Raw genomic sequence first — 17,815 nt, 5'->3', positions numbered from 1 at the left:
TTGTGTATAACACCCAGTGCTCCATGCAGAACGTGCCCTCCTTAATACCCGTCACCAGGCTAACCCATTCCCCCACAACCCTCCCCTCTGAAACCCTCAGTTTGTTTCCTGGAGTCCATTGTCTCTCATGGTTTGTCTTCCCCTCTGATTCCACACCCCCCTTCATTTTTCCCTTCCTTCTCCTAATGTCCTCCATGCTATTCCTTATGTTCCACAAATAAGTGAAACCATATGATAATTGACTTTCTCTGCTTGACTTATTTCACTTAGCATAATCTCCTCCAGTTCCATCCATGTTGATCCTTTCTGATGGCTGTGAGTAATACAAGGCAAGAAACAACAAATTTTGGAGAGGTTGTGGAGAAAGGGGAACCCTCTTACACTGTTGGTGGGAATGCAAGTTGATACAGCCACTTTGGAAAACAGTGTTCTTCAAAAATTTAAAAATAGAGCTACCCTATGACCCAGCAACTGCACTACTGGGCATTTACCCCAAAGATACAGATGTAGTGAAGAAAAGGGCCGCATGTTCGTAGCAGCAATGTCTGCAATAGCCAAACTGTGGAAGGAGCCGAGATGCCCTTCAACAGATGAATGGATAAAGAAGATGTCCACATATACAATGGAGTATTATTCAGTCGACATCTTGATTGTGGCCTCATTGAGAGACCCTGACCACAGAAACTATGAGATAGTACATCTTGTTGTTTTAAGCCATTAAGTTTTAGGGTGACTTGTATTATTAACTAATACATGGTATATGTTGGGAGATGAGGCCAGAAAGACAGTTTGAGGGCTTCACATGCCATGTGAAGGAGTGGTAGGCACAATTATGCCCTCCCCTCAACCCCACACACCTATCCACATCCTAATCTCTGAAATCTGTGAATATGTTAGGTCACATGGTAAGTGGGAACTAAGGTTGCTAATGAGCTGATTCTTACGTAGAAATTTTGGATTATCTCGGTGGACCCACTGTAATCAGAGGCCCTTATAAGTGGAAGAGGGAGGCAGGAGAGTGAGTCAGAAAAGGGGTTGTGGTGATGGGAACAGAGGTCAGACTGTTACAAGTGCTGGCTTTGAAGGTGGAGGAATGCTGGCCTCTCCCAGAAGCTGGAAAAGACGAGGAAACGGATTCTCCCCTAGAACCTCTAGAAGGAATGCAGTCTTTTCAACACCTTGATTTTATCCCAGTGAGATCCATTTTTTACTTCTGAGCTCCAGAACTGTACGATGATATGTTTGTCTTAAGCCAGTAATCAGTGGTAATTTGTTGCAGCAGCAATAAGAATCTAACACAGGATTAGGATCCCAGCATGGCATTGACCTTGGGTTCCAGAGCCTGCTTGTGACTGTCCTGAGATGAGCCACACCCCCTTGGTGTGCCTGCTCTTTAAACACACATTTCCTTATAAATTGCTATTTATAGCCATGGTTGCTGCAAGACTGATTATGATACAATTGTCTCACTTAGCAAATAACTTCCACAGCAGGAACCACACAGGCCATACTTTTCTTAACTCATATATTTCAACAGTCCTTGGCTAACTTTTGAGAGAACTAATTTTTTTTAAGAGATAGGGGGGTGGGAGGGGGAGGGGGAGGGGCAGAGGGCAAGAGAGAGAGAGAGAGAATCTCAAGCAGGCTCCATGCTGAGCACAGAGCCTGACATGGACCTTGATCTCATGACTCAGATCATGACCTGAGCCAAAATCAAGAGTCAGATGCTCAACTGACTGAGCCACCCAGGCATCCCTTGACTGAAACTTACTAATTTACTTGTCTGTTTTCTCCTGTGCCTCATTTTCTGGTATCCAAGCACCCAGACTCTCAATGGACATCTGAGGGGTTTATTTGTGTCGATTATTCTCTGCTGTGGCAGCAGAGGGAAGTTTATCCCCTCAGGCTCAATCTCAGTTCTGTCATAGTGCTAAGCTTTAGAGCTTCTCATAAGGCAAGGGTGGCCAGAGCTAGGATTCCCTGGGCAATGTCAGTAGAACGTGAAGGGAATGTTACTCCATTTCCCTCCATGTCTGTTTCTGAGATTAAATGCATTCCTATCAGATAGCAATGTTACTATATTCTACTATGGGACCAGTGGTTAGGAGAAACTGAGCTTTGTCTGTTAAGAGTGGAGGCTCACAGTGCTACAGGGAAGTGTTAGAAACACAGTGGAGTAAAGTGAGATTTTATGTTTGATCCAACAAGAGGAATTAAATGAAAATTGCAAAGGAAATGACTTTTTCATGCTGTGATTGCATGTTATTTGATTCCGTGTCAGTGTGCCCATTAGAATATCCTTATACCACATTTGGGAGAATAGGTCTAATACAAATTGTGTGCTTTACCGGTGTTGACTGGTTATTATTGAAAGTGAGCTAGAATCATTGAGAGAGTCAGCAATCTCAAAGGGACCTATTCCAACTTTGTTATTTTGAGATTCAATTTCATTGGTCCATTGCAGGGTCAATACTTCCTGTTATTTTTTGCTTGAGCTTCCTTATTTTTCCTGATGGACAAAACCAACCATATGTACTCTTTTTTTCCAGGATACTACCAGTTTTTTTTTTTTTTAAAGATTTTATTTATTTATTTGAGAGAGAGAATGAGAGAGAGCACATGAGAGGGGGGAGGGTCAGAGGGAGAAGCAGACTCCCCGCTGAGCAGGGAGCCCGATGCGGGACTCGATCCAGGGACTCCAGGATCATGACCTGAGCCGAAGGCAGTCGCTTAACCAACTGAGCCACCCAGGCGCCCTGTTTTTTTTTTTTTTAAGATTTTATTTATTTATTTGATAGAGAGAGACATAGCGAGAGAGGGAACACAAGCAGGGGGAGTGGGAGAGGGAGAAGCAGGCTCCCGGCCGAGCAGGGAGCCCGATGCAGGGCTCAATCCCAGGACCCCGGGATCATGACCCGAGCTGAAGGCAGATGCTTAACAACTGAGCCACCCAGGTGCCCCAGGATACTACGAGTTTTTAATCTGTCTTTTTGAGTGTAATTATTAACAGTGTTCACTTTCACTCTTTCAGTGTTGTGGTTGGATGATAAGTCATGCTATGTATGATAGACAGGAATGGCACTTATAACATTTTGCATATTTATCACCCTAAGCCATTATCCCTCAATTTCGCTTGTAGAGTCTACAAACAGGTCTGAGAGCTGCTGCCCCAGGTGAACAGCACCATGGAGGTCCCCTGTCTCTAACTTAGCTTTTAAGATGAGACACAGACCCAAGGGGATAGAATCCATTGCTGTCTAGTTATCTGTCATATCCAGTTAATGAAGAATAGGGTGGAGTTGACCCTGAGGGTTGAGGACCAGTACCAGAAAAGCAGTGGTCAAACCCTAACAATAAAGCAGGGTTGCTGGTGGAGGGGAGAAAGCTAAGAGTATCGTGAAGGAAACACAGGAGGAATGAGGGAGACATTGATAAAATAATTTAATTCTGCCTGAAGGCATCTTCCTTTTGGGATTGCTTTATTTAAAGATTTAATTTTTTATTAGAGTGAGATAGAGAGAGAGAAGGGTAAGGAACAGAGGGGGAGGGAGAGGGAGGAGGCGAAAGAATCTCAAGCAGACTTGGTGCTCAGCATGGAGCTTGCTGTGGGGCTTGATCTCAGTGAGATCATGACCTGAGCCAAAATCAAGAATGGGACACTTAACTGAGCCACCCAGGCACCCCCGATTTTTATTTTTATTTTTAGATTTGTTTATTTGAGAGAGAGAGAGAAAGAGAGAGAGCGTGAGCTGGGGGAGGTGCAGAGGGAAAGGGAGAGAGAGAATCTTCAAACAGGAGCCCAACACCATTGATCCCAGGATCAATGACCTAAGCCAAAACCAAGAGTCAGCCACTGAACTGACTGAGCCACCCGGGCACCTGTAGGTGCCCCTGATTTAATATATATATATATTTAAAAATGTGAATTCTACTGAAATGAACATCAAAGGTGATTTTTTTCTGCATGTGTATTTTGATGATATGACTATCAGAGTGATTTTTACGGTGAAGTAAAAGGAAAATACATGTGGAGAGGAACAAATGGAACCCAAGGGAGCTAGCTGGAGGAGGGGATGATATTATTCCTGAGACTTTATGGACTGATTTTTTATGTAGAAGTCTCACCTTTCCCTCTTTCTCCAGAGCAGTATTTTTCTCTCTACCCACTGCTTTTCTGAGGTCAATATGTCCACTCAGTTTGTCCCTTACATCTGGGCCTCAGAGAGCTATCCCCCTACAGATTTTCTACCTGATCTCATTGGCTGCTGCTTCAACATTAGATCTAGAACCTTATCTCTATTCCCACCTGCTGCCTGAGGTCACTCACACAGTTAGCAGTGGAACTTTGAGTAGAACTCCGATTAGACACGTGGTCTAATCTCTTTTCCCTTCCCTCTTCCCTCTATCAATAATCCCCCTTTAAAATGAACTGAATAGAACATGCTCTTTTTGTATTGCTGTTGATCTTTTATTGAACACAAAGAGAGAAGGGAGGTTGTTGACGCTCCTTTTGAAATTGAGATGAGAGAAAAGGAAGGCATGAGGCCAGTCTCTGCCTACAAATCCACTGCAAAAGGATTTGATCCAGCTGAGGAAGGTTTGAATTTATTAGTATGTGCTCCAACGAACCTCCAGATCATCTCCAGCATGGACGACATAACTACCAGCTCCTGAAAAGGAAGAATAAGAAGTGGATCAAATGATTATTTTTTAAAGATTATTTATTTTAGAGAGAAGGAGAGCCTGAGCAGGGGGAGGGGCAGAGGAAGAGGGAGAGATTCTTAAGCAGACTCTCCGCTGAGGGTGGAGCACTAATGGGGCTTGATCTCACAACCCTGAGAGCATGGCCTGAGCTGAAACCAAGAGCTGGATGCTTAACCAACAGAGCCACACAGGCATCCAATGGGTCAAATGATTTAATCACCAAATCACCAAATAATGGATCTAACTTTCCCAATGCCTTGGTACATTCCTCATCAAAGCTCACACACTCACATCTGGATGTTTGGGGGCATTGTCACTCTGTGGGGCTTTTTAGCACTCTCTCCCTTACCTTTGCTCAGGTGTTCGCCATTGCTCAGGAGCTCCCAGTAGGTATCATTAGTGTTGGCCTTTATGCCCCGAACAGTGGTGATGTAGGGGCCCCATGAGGTCTCCTCTGCTGTGAAACTGTGGGGACAATAAATGGGTTACAGGAACTTAGAATTTTCAAAGGCAACCTTCCATGGGCATTTCTCAAACTTCAGTGTACCTAAGCATCATTTGAAGCCATTATCAAGAAAAGCAAATTTCCTGGCCCTATCCTCAGATACTTTGATTCTGTAGGTCTGGGCGGGGACTAGGAGGAATCTGCATGTGTCATAAACACTCCAGGTGATTCAGATGCAGGCACTCCACAATCTATGCTAAATTAGAGGAATGATGCCTATTTCTGCCCCTGCCTCCCTTCATGGTAGACACTCTGTAGTCAACAACTGCTAATCTTCTACCCGAAGATAGTAACTGTTAAAGGGGTGTGTGTGTGTGTGTGTGTGTGTGTATAAATAAACTTTCTCTATAGCATCTTACGTCATGTTACTAGACAAAGTAAATGCCGATTAGATTTAGGGAGTCAAATGAACCATACCTTTCAGAGGCAAAGTCAATATCTTAATTTTAATATTTGGCCTCTTTAGGCCAGCTAACCTTAATCTAGGGGTCCATGAATCTCAAAGGGAGGAGTATGGAGAGACTTAAGGGCATTTGTGAAACCTCTGATTTAAAGGACAAGTTTTGTGTGTATGTTCACCTGTCTGGGATCAGCATCTACAGTAACTCGTCTGATTTTCAAAAGGGTCAATGATTAAAAAATAATGACCCAGTGTCCTGAACACACAATGACTGACCTAAGAGGTTCTCTTTGTTGAAGGCATTTACTGACAGAAGAGAGATCCCTGGGCCTTATTTACCCATTAAGTGAACATTATAGTACCTACTATGTGCTAGAAGATGAAAAGTCTCACCTTTTCTTAACCCCTGCCATGAGATGTAGATGGACAGCAAAGTACCAATAAAGAAGTGTTTCGAATGTACTTTGTATTCAGGTGCTTATGTATTCTTACTGAGTCTTTCAAAATCACCAAATACCTTCACCTTAGGTTATGTACAGACATACCTAAATAGAGTTGCATTTTCTTTCTGAGCTTGTTCCATCACATCTAGGAAGACAGAACCATCTGCCACAGAGACCACAATGCGATCTTTTGCATTATTGATTACCACAGAGTAATTTACTTTGATTTGTGAGGCTGAAACAGCAGGTGTCACTGATATAGGATCCTGAGTGGAGATGTTGAAGTTACTTGGCAGAGACAGGAAAGCAGAGAATTACTATACAGAATAATAAAGATGATGTTAGAGTTTACATACCCATCCAACCCCTCCCTCAGGCCTCCTTTCCTTTATGCAGAAGAGGATTTACTACAAGGAGCAAAATCATCAACCAAGGGGCAGATTTCTTGTGTGACTAAACCAGATATGCACCAGCTTGTAATTACGTGGTTCGGCTCCACTCCCAGCTATTTAAGCAATTCAGTTGCCCTGTCTCCTGTTTCTCACCGACCCTCCTGAGTTTTTTTCCTCTCCTCTCCTCTCCTCCCCTCTCCTCCCCTCCCCTCCCCTCCCCTCCCCTCCCCTTTTCTTTCTTTCTTTTTTTGCTTTGGTACAGCATACAATAATGCTTCCCTTTTTTCAGATGCCTTTTTATTTCTTAACATTTATTGAATACTTATTAAGTGTCAGGCACTATACTAATCATTGTACATGGCTTATCTTATTCAGTCCTTACAAAAATCCATGTTAGATACATTTATCATTTGCATTTTTTATATTAGTAAACTGATTCCTCTAATTTAGAGATTAAACATTTTGTCTAAGGTCTCTAAACCTGTAAGTGGCTGAACCAGGAATGAGCAGAGATAAAAGTCAAGTATTTTTTCATCCCTTGTTGAAAAATCAGTTGTTTGAATAAATGATTCATGATCTGATTTTCTTATAATACTGCCATAATCCTCCCATATTCCTCTGAGCTCCCTGAGGGCTCACTCATTGTGAGTGAGAGTCAGAGACACCGTACTTTGCTTAGAATGAGAATGATGCTCAGAACATCTGTCTAGCTGGCCATGAGAAAACATGCCTTTGGAGATAGACATCACTGAATCAAGTCTACTTTGTTTATCCATGTTTGAACCAAGAACAACATCTACTACTACCCTGTTAAGAACAAATCCTCAGGTGGTTATAATCACTGGTGACACATGGAGGACCGAGTTCTATCTGGGAACTGTTATGCTTTAGTGTTTATCTGGTCACTTTTGGTACCTAAGAACACCTTGGTCTCGCATGCTTTGGGTAATATGCTCTTTAGTACTCTACCTGAGCCATAGACACAAGAAGAGTCTTTATTAACATCCAAGTAGGTCTTTCCCATCAGGGCTGGTAAGATCTGAGCTGCAGCAGTTGGCATACGAAATGCTCCTTGAGAAATTTCTGTGAGCACTGTATCCCGTGTTTTTTGGCAAACCCATTGACTTTTGTTGTAATAGTTTGATGAGACAAAGAGAGCCTAATGTGTGAGAGAGAGGGAATGAGAATGAACTACAGAAACATCAAATAAGGGGAAAGCCTACATCTAATGAATTCAGTAAATATTTACTGGACATTGACCACAGGGAAAGTACCTTGGACAACTAGGATACCTTTCCTGCCACCAAGAAATTTATAAACTAGTTTGGGGGGAGATGGGGAATTGCTTAAGAACACAACCGATAATGGCATCAATGAGAACAGACTTTCTCTACCTATTCATTCTTGTAGCCTTAACACTGGAACAATACCTGTCCCATAGGAGACACTTGATAATTGCTATTAATAATCATAAAGAAGCCCCTAAGGTGAATGCCTTAAGAGAAGCATCTAGTGCCATGGTGTTTCAGAAGAGGAAGAGCACATAAACATTTAGTGACCCTGAAGAAAGTCTTGGTGGAGAAGGCAGTACTTGAGGTAGGGCTTGACAGTATGACAGCATTTCAGTAGGAGACAGGAGAGGAGCACTATACCCAGAGGGAATAGCATGATCAAGGATGTTAGAGTAGGTGTGGCCAGGGCATGGCCTGTCTGTGATGATACTCTCTGCATCTTAGCAAAATTCCCAAGGGATTCCTCCTGGCCTGGGAGGACTGATGTTCAGTGGAGACTCAGGGTGATTGTGGAAGAACAGGTTGGAGAATGAGGTTGGGGCCACATTGGTGGACCCCTGAGCTTCAGGGTGGGGTGTCTGACATTATTTGCTTAACCAATGGGGAGTCAAACAGCTTCTTGAATAGAAACTATCCAAGCAGCAGATGTAAACTGGAGGGGACAGCATTATGGGGTAGGAAAAGTTAGTAAGGTATCAGAGTGAGTAAGATGAGGACTAAAACGGTTTGGTCCTGCAGACATCGCTCTGTAGTTTCTCGGGGGAAGGATAGTTTCTCTTTTCATTTTCTCTGGAAGACCCTTTAAGTTAACCAAGAAGTCAACAAGCATTTGTGGGATATTTAAAAAAAGGATCATATTTCATTTCCTCTTAAAAACTGTCTTGTAGGCAAGCAGCTCTCAAGCCTTCTGTGAATTAACTTCACCCACAGGGTTTTGAAACCAAACCAAGGGCCATGCTCCACCTCTAAGTTTCTATATCGACTGGCTGGTGTAGAGCCTAAACCTTAGTGTTTCCCAAAAGCTCCTCCAGGTGATTCAAATGTGCAGCCAGAATGGGGAACCACTGTTTTATGAAGTCCAAAATCATCAAGGCAGACAGCAGCATCAACAGCACCAACAGTAAAAGCCACCTGTGTGATTGGACCCCTGTTACACCCCCAGCTTCTTCTTGTAGTTTTTCCCAAGGACCCTGCACTGGCCACGTTGAACACCTTGATCTTCCTAAAATACATTATGTTCTTTCGTGCCTTTACCTTTGTCCTTGCTGTCCTCTCTCCCTTGGAAAGCCCTCTCATCCTGGGTTGGCCTGGCAGACCCCTACTCATTCTAAAGACTCAGTGAAATTTTTTCCTGTAAATCTTCCTTCATTTCTTCTTGTGTCTACTCCTTAGATTTGAGTAAATCAGCGAGTGAATGCAGGAATAAAGCCCCAAACTTCAAGGAACATATACAGGACAGAGTAGGTGCTGAGGGTGAGTTTTGAAACCAACTGTTTAGGTTCTATCCGTGTCTGAATTACTTTTTGGCTTTGTAATATTAGGCAAGTTACTGATGCTCCATGACTCATGCTCTTATTCAGGGAAATGGAGTTAATATTTTCCTCATTGAATTGTTGTGTGCATTAATGAGCATGGCAATAAATATTAGCTAGTATTACTGGTGCTGCCTCTTAGTACTTGGACAACAATAATCTAATTTGGGAAGTAAGAGGAAAGCACCAAATGCTGGTATATGGTGAAGTGTGAGATTGCATTTGATAGAACAACACAGTAGCTTGTAATGGACTCTAGAATTTCTCAAAAAAGTTGTAGTCAGGAAAAGCTTCATGGAAGCATTAGACATGGAAAGGTAAGGATCTAAGGTGAGGAAAATACATTTCCATCAGAGGAGAGGAATTACATAAAATCAGTTAGTATAGGAAAGAGAATGGGTAATATCTTAGGGGCCAAAAAGAAAGGATACAGATATTCCTTTCCTTCCTGACTTCCTTCTCTGTCTCCTGTTTTACCCTCTGACTTACCTGCATAGCTTCTCCTGTACTATATATGTTTCCAAGGAGACCATTTTCTGTTTTCTGAGATAGAATCTTCCTTATCAGTAACTTTATATGATTATCAATATTGTTTAAATCCTTTGTATCTATTTGGTTCTGCCCTCTTGTTTTGCTCCTCACACAGATCAGAGCCAGGACAACCATCGCGCCAGTATCTGCCAGGAAACAAAACATTGGTGTTAGAGTGACCAATCATTCCAGTTTGCCTTGGACTGAGGGGTCTCCTGGTATGTAGGATTTTCACTGCTAAAAGAGGGACAGATCTGGACAAACTGGGAAGATTGGTCATGCTAATTGATGATGAGAGAGAAGGATTTGAAGATATAGCAATCATCCTTCCAGCACTAACCTCTCAAATACTTCAAGATCCCTTCCTTATGTTGAGTAACCCTGTACCTTGTACACAATAACTCACCTGTTGGTCATAGAAACACATACGGATTTGCAGGCGCATGCACATGAACAGTTTTCCACTTCTACATCTTGGTTGTTCTCATTTTTTCATCTCTCAGCCATATTGAGAGAATTCAGGATGATACCCCAAAGAAAATATGTTTTTGCGATGTTCCAATGTTTCCCTTAGGCTAATTAGAAAATAGCACTTAAGAGAATTGTTTTCCAATAAAGCTTCTTAAGGGGGAGGATGAGGCAAAAGTTTGGAAGAAGGGAGGATAAGATCTTTTTTTCTGGCTTGTTACTTGGTCCTCCCTGGATTCTTTAGGTGTGGTACCTTCCCTCTCCCATAGAAAGAAATCTCATATTCTCCTTACTATCCAGAGATACTGAGTGGTGATTTTCTTTGGGCTTCTTGGAGAAAGATGAGCTTGTGTATCTGGAGCCATAGGGCTGAGCAACAATACTAGCTGCCTAGAAGGGGCTTCTTTTTGGATGTGTAAGCTGACCCAGGAGAAAATTTCTAGTCCTTCTCTATTGGAGATATAGACTTTATTGTCAAAATATTGGACCTTGTCCATGGAGAGCTTGTATTGTCCAAGTAAGCCCACACATCCAATTGGTCCCAATAAATTAGAGAAAGAGGCAAAGTTAAGATAAATGAATTCCACTGTTTTCCTGCCGCTAATACTTATATTTCCTAAAATGTCTTATATTAAGATTCTCACAATCTATCCTTATTTTACAGATGGGAAAATTAAGGTCAGTGTTAACACCCATTGTTTATGTAATTCAAAGAAGAGGTAGGGTAGGAACTGGATCTTTCTACTATAGTACACATCTAGAAAGATGCTTAAATGCCCCCCGATATCCATTCTTCTCAAAAAGAAAATTCTCTTCCCTGATTGCTAGGGTAAAGAGGATAAAAAAAGTCCAAGTACTTACTGGTAGAAAAACTCAGAGGAAAAGACTTACCAGTGATTGTGTCCTCTATGCCGAGGGAATTGGATGTCATGACTCACCTACTGAGAACTGTTCATGGAAATAGTAATTTTTATTTCCAGGTTTGAAGATTTCAGCAACTTTAGGAATTGAGTAATTCCCACTGAACAGACACAAGGCCAAAACATCCAGGCTGAGCTGGTAGTAGCTAGTCAGTGGATTACCATCATGGTCTTCTGTCAGAGAGGTAAGTAAGAAATACCTTACTCATGGAAATAATACTGGAGTAATAAATTTTCAATCTATTCCTACTTGCTTAATTAGAATTTGTTTACATTTAAGGAGAGGGGAGTAATAGAGGGGAGGGAGATCACTCATAGAATCAACAAACCTGAGAAATGTAAAGGCTGTTAGGGACCACCAAATTCAACTCAACTCCTTTCATTTTTAACTGAGGAGACTCAGCACTAAAGAGATTAAAATGCCATCTTCATACTCAGGTGGTTACAGAACTAGGCCTAGAACACAGATTTCCCACCACTAAGCCTCTTGCACTTTCAATGGAAATGTGTTTAAACTATAAGTAGAAGTAGAAGAAGTAGAGGCCATTTCAAAAGAAGATGGGATCAGAGCGGCCTAATGAATAATAGGATAAATAAAAACAATGCACCTCACTAGCAGCGGTCATGATCAGCCTATTTTTCCCAGTGATAAAGTACTTTTGGCCATCTTTAGCTCTTCTACTTGTATCATATGCTTTGGTACTTCTGACATAGTGTCTTGTGTTGCTCAGCTATTTCTGGTGTATTTCATTATTTGTCTAACAGCCAAGCTTCTGGAGAACAAGAGAACTGTGTTCGGTAAGTTTGTGTGTGTGTGTGTGTGTGTGTGTTCATCATCATATATAAGGTTGGTGTAGAGTCGATGCTTATTTGCACCTATTTGAAAAGAAAATTCAAGATGCATGTTGAAAGAGGGAAGATGGGAAAGTGATCTGCAAAGATATGTGGGATGAACAGAATGAAGAGGAGAAGGAAAGACCAAAGGGAAACTGTTCAGTTCTGAACCAGTGGAGGAGAAGATAAGGTTGTCCAGGGTATCTGAACATTTGATTCTCACCCATATTTTTAATTTCTGCTTGGAATTTATTTTCTAGGTCTCCGACGAGTTCAGAATAATTTATAGAAATTCCATCAGGCCCTTTACATGCTCCCAAAGCCAGTATAGCCAACGTAAGCTGTCCCGAGGTTAAAGATGGCTCTGAAAAGAAAAGTATTCAAGTTTAACGAGGTACATGCTTGTGATTTTTCTTTGGCCTCCTGTGTTTCTTGTGACTTACATTGCCTGTCAATTCTTTCTTTTTTTCCACTCTATACCAGTATTTTACTGTTCTCTTATTTATTCCCAAAGCAGAGACTTTTCTAGCAGTGCTGTATAAATGCAAACTAGATCTGAGTCTTCCCCATGCAATCATGAGATGTTTTTGGAATCACACAATCCTTATAAAAATTTTAAAAGAAAAAAAATAGATAATAAAACCTGGGGATTTATTCTCTGTGGGTGCCATCTTGCCAAGATAGTAATAATTGACTTAGGTGTTCTGCCTTATAGAATATCAAAGTTCTCAGGCTTCTCTTAATTCTTAAAATAATATTGTGAGGTAGGTAGTGGTGGCTTAATTTTCCCCTTATTTCAGTTAGAAAGCTAAGGCTCAGAGGGGCGCCTGGGTGGCTCAGTCGTTAAGCGTCTGCCTTCGGCTCAGGTCATGATCCCAGGGTCCTGGGATCGAGCCCCGCATCAGGCTCCCTGCTCCGCGGGAAGCCTGCTTCTCCCTCTCCCACCCCCTCTGCTTGTGTTCCCTTAATTTTCCCCTTATTTCAGTTAGAAAGCTAAGGCTCAGTATTGACATGAAGGACTCAGTGGGGAGCCTGCACTCAACCCCAGTCCTCATCAGGGGCACTTGCATTGGCTTAGTTGGTTAAGTATCTGACTCTTGATTTCAGCTCAGGTCATTGTCTCAGGGTTGTGGGAATGAGCCCTGCATTGGGCTCTGAGTGCTGAGCGTGGAGCCTCCTTAAGATTCTCTCCCTCTCCTTCTGTCCCTCCCCCTCCTCTCTAAAACAACAAAACAAAAACAAAAACAAAACCCAAAAACCCAGTACTCACCTCTATTAACTTGTGATTCCCTTGCTATTGTCAGCTTTCTTACTTATGGGCCATATCACTGTCTGGTTGTGAACTCAGCTAGCTTATAGAACAGTATTAGTGGGTAAGAGTCTATAATTTCTTTTGCTTTTCCTTGTGACCTTTTGAAGAAAAATGTTTTCCAGGACTCAAAGAAGTAAGGTCTCACTGTAGAGTAAATGGCACAGATGTGATGTTTTGAGGTATCTTTCTGTCCTCTCATGTTTTATACAGCTAGGATAGATGTAGCAGGGAGACTTTGGACACACAATTTTGTCCAAAGATCTCTTTCTGAAGATAATCTTTGTGGATAGATAAATCTTCTAAATCTTCCAGAGAATGAAGGTACTCACCTGTACTTCTCACAGTGAGAATGAATTGTTCCATCAGATGTTGATCTTGGTTTTGGTTCAGGAACCCACTAAGTCGGAGGGACAGCAGGACTTTGGCAGCTTGGATTCCTTTGGTATAATTTGAATTGATCATTGTATGTATCAGAGGTTTTAGAGCAGTTTTGTTCTCTTTGCTTACCTCTGTGGCAGGAGAGGGAAGAAATAAGAATTACACACTAAGAAAATATTAAGGAACAGGAACCCTAGGAACAGGGTTGGTATTAAAATGTTTAGTAACAGATATGACACAGACAGAGCAATCCAGTGGTCACTGGTTATGTTGCTGGAGCAGTACAAAGGTGGGTCTGGAGTCTCTGTTACATCAGGTATTACTCTTTTACCAACCAACAAGGAAGTGTTTCCATGTTTTAACAGCTGTTTCAGGTGTACTAATGTGTATTGACAGAACATCAGTCTTGCCTGGGAGATCTAGTATCATTCACTAATTTTGAGGATGAGGCCTGACCAGGATGTCCTTAAAGAAACATCTATAACTGAAGGCTTAATGGAAACTAGAATATACGTCTTCTGAATCCCAGTCCTTTCTACTTGCTGGATTGAGTTCTTTCCCTCCTCCATCTTTTTCTAACTCAATCAGGTTAATATTGAGGGAAGGAAGGCAACAGTTCTATGTTATGGTGGTGATTGACCCCAAAGCTGAATTGTCTGGTTGCCCAACCGACCTGGCATCAAGATCATTATTCAGCAGCATGCACCTTTCAGAAGACCCTCTAGTCTTAGCCTACAACATGCCCAAATCTCAAGGGAAAGGATGGTGGAGTCACATTCTACTGTGGAAGTAAAAAGAGAGTCTAGAGACCTCAAGAACTGGAGGAAAATTAGAAGAGTTAGTTACCACTTAAAACATTTTTAAATGAACTTTGTTCAGGGGTGCCTGAATGGCTCAGTCGGTTAAGTGGCCAATTCTTGATTTTAGCTCAGATCATGATCTCAGGGTTGTGGGATCAAGCCCCGCATTGGGCTCCTTGCTCAGCTCAGAGTCTGCTTGAGATTCTCTCTCTCCCTCTCCTTCTGCCCCTCCCTCAACTTGCGGTCATTCTCTCTCTCTCTGTCCCTTTCTAAAATACATAAATAAAGTTTTAAAAAAATGTACTTTGTTGACACTCCCCCCCAAAATCCTACCCATCTCCAGATTATCTCTTGGGTTAGTGAGATATTGAAAAGAGCATGAGCTCTTTGTTCAACCAGATCTTGGCTGGATTCTCTGGTCCTTAACTTATGACTATGGGTGATTTATGTAACTTTCCTGACCTTCAATTTCCTCATTTTAAAATTGTGGATATTAATACCTATTTCATAGATATTGGACAAAAAATCACTTAAAAAACTGTAAATACCACACATATTATCTCTTTTAGCTCAACTGGAGTTTCTATCACTATATTTAGAGAACTGAGGCAATGTGAGTTCTCTACCCCCAATGTGGGGCTCAGAATCACCACCCCGATATCAAGAGTCACATGCTCTACTGACTGAGCCAGTCAGGTTCTCTCCGTCTTTCTTCTCTTTAAAAGAGGGTCAGGGAGATCTGAACCAGTGGTTGTAGAAAAGTCCTGGTTTATTACAAGAACAGTTGGACAATTGTTGAGTCATGGCTGAGATTTTGTGGAAGCATCCAGTTCAGTAGAAACAGACTTTTCAGTTCCTGGTCAACCACTCATTAGTTTCCTTGACCATTAAAGACAAAGCTAATTATTTTATACAATGAATTAAACTTCAAAACCTCCACAGAGACCCTCTATTCTTAGGATACAACAAAAGAAATGACAGGCCAGGAAGAAAAATTAGAGTTGGCAGAGTTTGTGCTTTAACTTGTGTGAACACAGACTTTCTGCTGTGGTGTTGACCTCTTCTTGTAGGCTACAGAATATCAGGAGCATGTAGCCACCGATGCACCCTATAGTCATCTTTGGACTGTGTTTAAACTCAATTCCAGGTTAAAGACATAAAAAAGAGAAACCATGCACCTGAGATCTATACCAGGCTTCATAACATCACTTCCCCAATTAACCTCAATTTATGGATGAAGCTAAAAAAAATTCAGAAACATTGGATCATTCAGCTACTACAGGGTCAGACTACACCTGAACCAGTTTTTCTTTCTCCTACTTAGTATTTTTTGAAAGACTCACACAATCTTGGGATCCTATACCCAGAGGAGAGATGATGAGCTTGTACCCATGTCCTATGGGGATGAGTTGGAGGGAGGGAGATGTGTAGCTTGCAACATGTAAACTCAATAATGAAAAGAGAGAAGTCTTTGTTATTTGAAAGGGATTATTAACATTATTTTTTTTTCTGTATAGTTATAAGGGGTTAACCCAAAACCCATGGGTTGAACTTCAAAAAAATAGATTGCCTCTCAAATTCAAAAGAAAACTTTCTATGATCTTGAAAAATTTCTGGGATCCTGAATATTCTATCATTGAAAATGAAGAATAATAGACAGTTGCTTGGTAGGGTTGTTATGGTGGAGAAAATCTGAATATGGAAGAAGAGTTTGAATCTATGAGTTGAATCTATGACTGCTCTTAAAACAACATACATTATGGAACTTTCCTCACCATGTCCTATCACCATTTACATTATTCGAGCTCAACCACATATAGAACTGGAATAGGATCTTTTCTCAGGTCACTCCACACAAGTCCTCTGCCAGTAGACTTTAGAAAACTATCACACCAAGAGTAATTTTAGCCCAATGCATACTCACTGCAGATCTCGCATTGTTGCCTTGGAATAAGAGAAAACAAGAGGAGCCCCACTAGGGGCAGCTGGTGGGATTGTCCCATCTCTCCAACAGTGTTCTGTAATGGTAAGAGCTTGTCTGGCTATTTATTGGGTGATGGCAGAGGGTAATGAGAGTTCCTCCTTTAGCTTGCCTCAACCTCTTTCACGCAAGCAAATACTGCACAATGTCGGGGGTGTGGTGTGGTTAAGTTTATTTGTCCAAGAATTGTGATAAACCAGGAAGAAGACTTGAAAGGTTTGGTCAAGGAGGAAGAGGAAATAATATTTTTTGTTTCCTATCCCAAACTTTAGGATTCACATTCCTTACTTGCCTTCAGCCCAATGAGAATAAATTAAATTTCCCTGTTTCCCATTCTACTTTTGTTGTGTTTTATTTATGTCCCTTGAAACATTAGATTTGGGGTGCCTGGGTGGCTCAGTCATTAAGTGTCTGCCTTCAGCTCAGGTCATGATCCCAGGGTCCTGGGATCGAGCCCCACATCAGACTCCCTGCTCAGCGGGAGGCCTGCTTCTCCCTCTCCCACTCCCCCTGCTTGTGTTCCCTCTCTCATTGTGTCTCTCTCTGTCAAATACATAAATACAATCTTAATAATAATAATAATAATTGCTCTATAAAAAAAAGAAACATTTGATGGGGCAAGGGCTTAAAACATATAAAAATGGAAGTAGAATTTGTAAGACTGAAATTGAACCAGGCAAGGTGGGGGAGCCTGGTACCTGAGGATCTTTGGCATAGTGGTTTTGATATTTGATTTTCTTCTGTGATAGGTGCCCTTAGGGTTTCATAGCCCAGGAGGAACCCCACAGAGATAATATATCAAATGTGGATTTTTGTTGTGCTAGGAAAGATGCTACAAGCTCCACGTGAGAATTGTTGTCTATCATAGGTCTTCCAAGAACTATTAGAGAATACTATCATTTTGGCCTTAAAATGTTTGCTCTGGTCAGCAAGATGGCAGAATAGAAGGTCCCCTGCTCATATGCCCCTACAGCAACAATCATTTTAGCAGCCATCCATGGACCCAAGTTTCTATGTGGGAGCTTTGGGTTCCAAGTAGGAGGTGAGAAATCTCAGTGGAGCCACCAAGGACAGCTGTATTGAAAAGGCACATCAAAGAAGAAAGACTTGAATTCACAAAAGTTAAAGCACAGAATTAGAATTTGCCAATTCTGATTGTTCTTCCTGGCCTTTTCCCCTTTTGCTCCCTGAAGAGCCAGGCTCACTGACCATGGTTCTGGATACAGACCAGAAAACAGCCTCATCCCCTTGTGGGCTTGGCTATAGCCCTGTTTTGGCATTGGTCCTGGGACCTGGAAGGTATCATGCCCACCTGAGCCTTGG

The 17,815-nt window shown here is 41.7% G+C and overlaps 1 protein-coding gene across 1 annotated transcript; it reads right to left on the bottom strand.

The window, feature by feature from the left end:
* Nucleotides 1-4,467: 4,467 nt before the first annotated feature.
* Nucleotides 4,468-16,542, bottom strand: LOC102729989 (transcobalamin-1-like). Its single transcript, XM_081798897.1, has 10 exons — nucleotides 16,436-16,542; nucleotides 13,663-13,842; nucleotides 12,245-12,385; nucleotides 11,206-11,361; nucleotides 9,758-9,945; nucleotides 7,360-7,603; nucleotides 6,926-6,935; nucleotides 6,155-6,340; nucleotides 5,054-5,169; nucleotides 4,468-4,670 (listed from the first exon to the last, which is right to left on the bottom strand). Exons 1-10 carry the CDS (start codon nucleotides 16,512-16,514, stop codon nucleotides 4,609-4,611), a joined length of 1,362 nt encoding a protein of 453 aa, XP_081655023.1. The 5' UTR covers nucleotides 16,515-16,542; the 3' UTR covers nucleotides 4,468-4,608.
* Between the last annotated feature and the right edge of the window lie 1,273 nt (nucleotides 16,543-17,815).

This window comes from Leptonychotes weddellii, chromosome 11, assembly GCF_054177405.1.
Source record: "Leptonychotes weddellii isolate Sample4059 chromosome 11, ASM5417740v2, whole genome shotgun sequence".
Taxonomy (NCBI): Eukaryota; Metazoa; Chordata; class Mammalia; order Carnivora; family Phocidae; genus Leptonychotes; species Leptonychotes weddellii.
This window is presented reverse-complemented; position numbering and strand designations above follow the sequence as displayed.

What these genes read in the sequence shown, in the direction of transcription:
- LOC102729989 (XM_081798897.1), bottom strand. Translation starts at nt 16,514, where the DNA reads ATGGGACAATCCCACCAGCTGCCCCTAGTGGGGCTCCTCTTGTTTTCT. An exon ending in GCAACAATGCGAGATCTGCA is followed by an intron (nt 13,843 to 16,435) that starts GTGAGTATGCAT and finishes CTCCTGCCACAG; the next exon opens with AGGTAAGCAAAGAGAACAAA. An exon ending in TGGCGAACACCTGAGCAAAG is followed by an intron (nt 4,671 to 5,053) that starts GTAAGGGAGAGA and finishes CTTCCTTTTCAG; the next exon opens with GAGCTGGTAGTTATGTCGTC.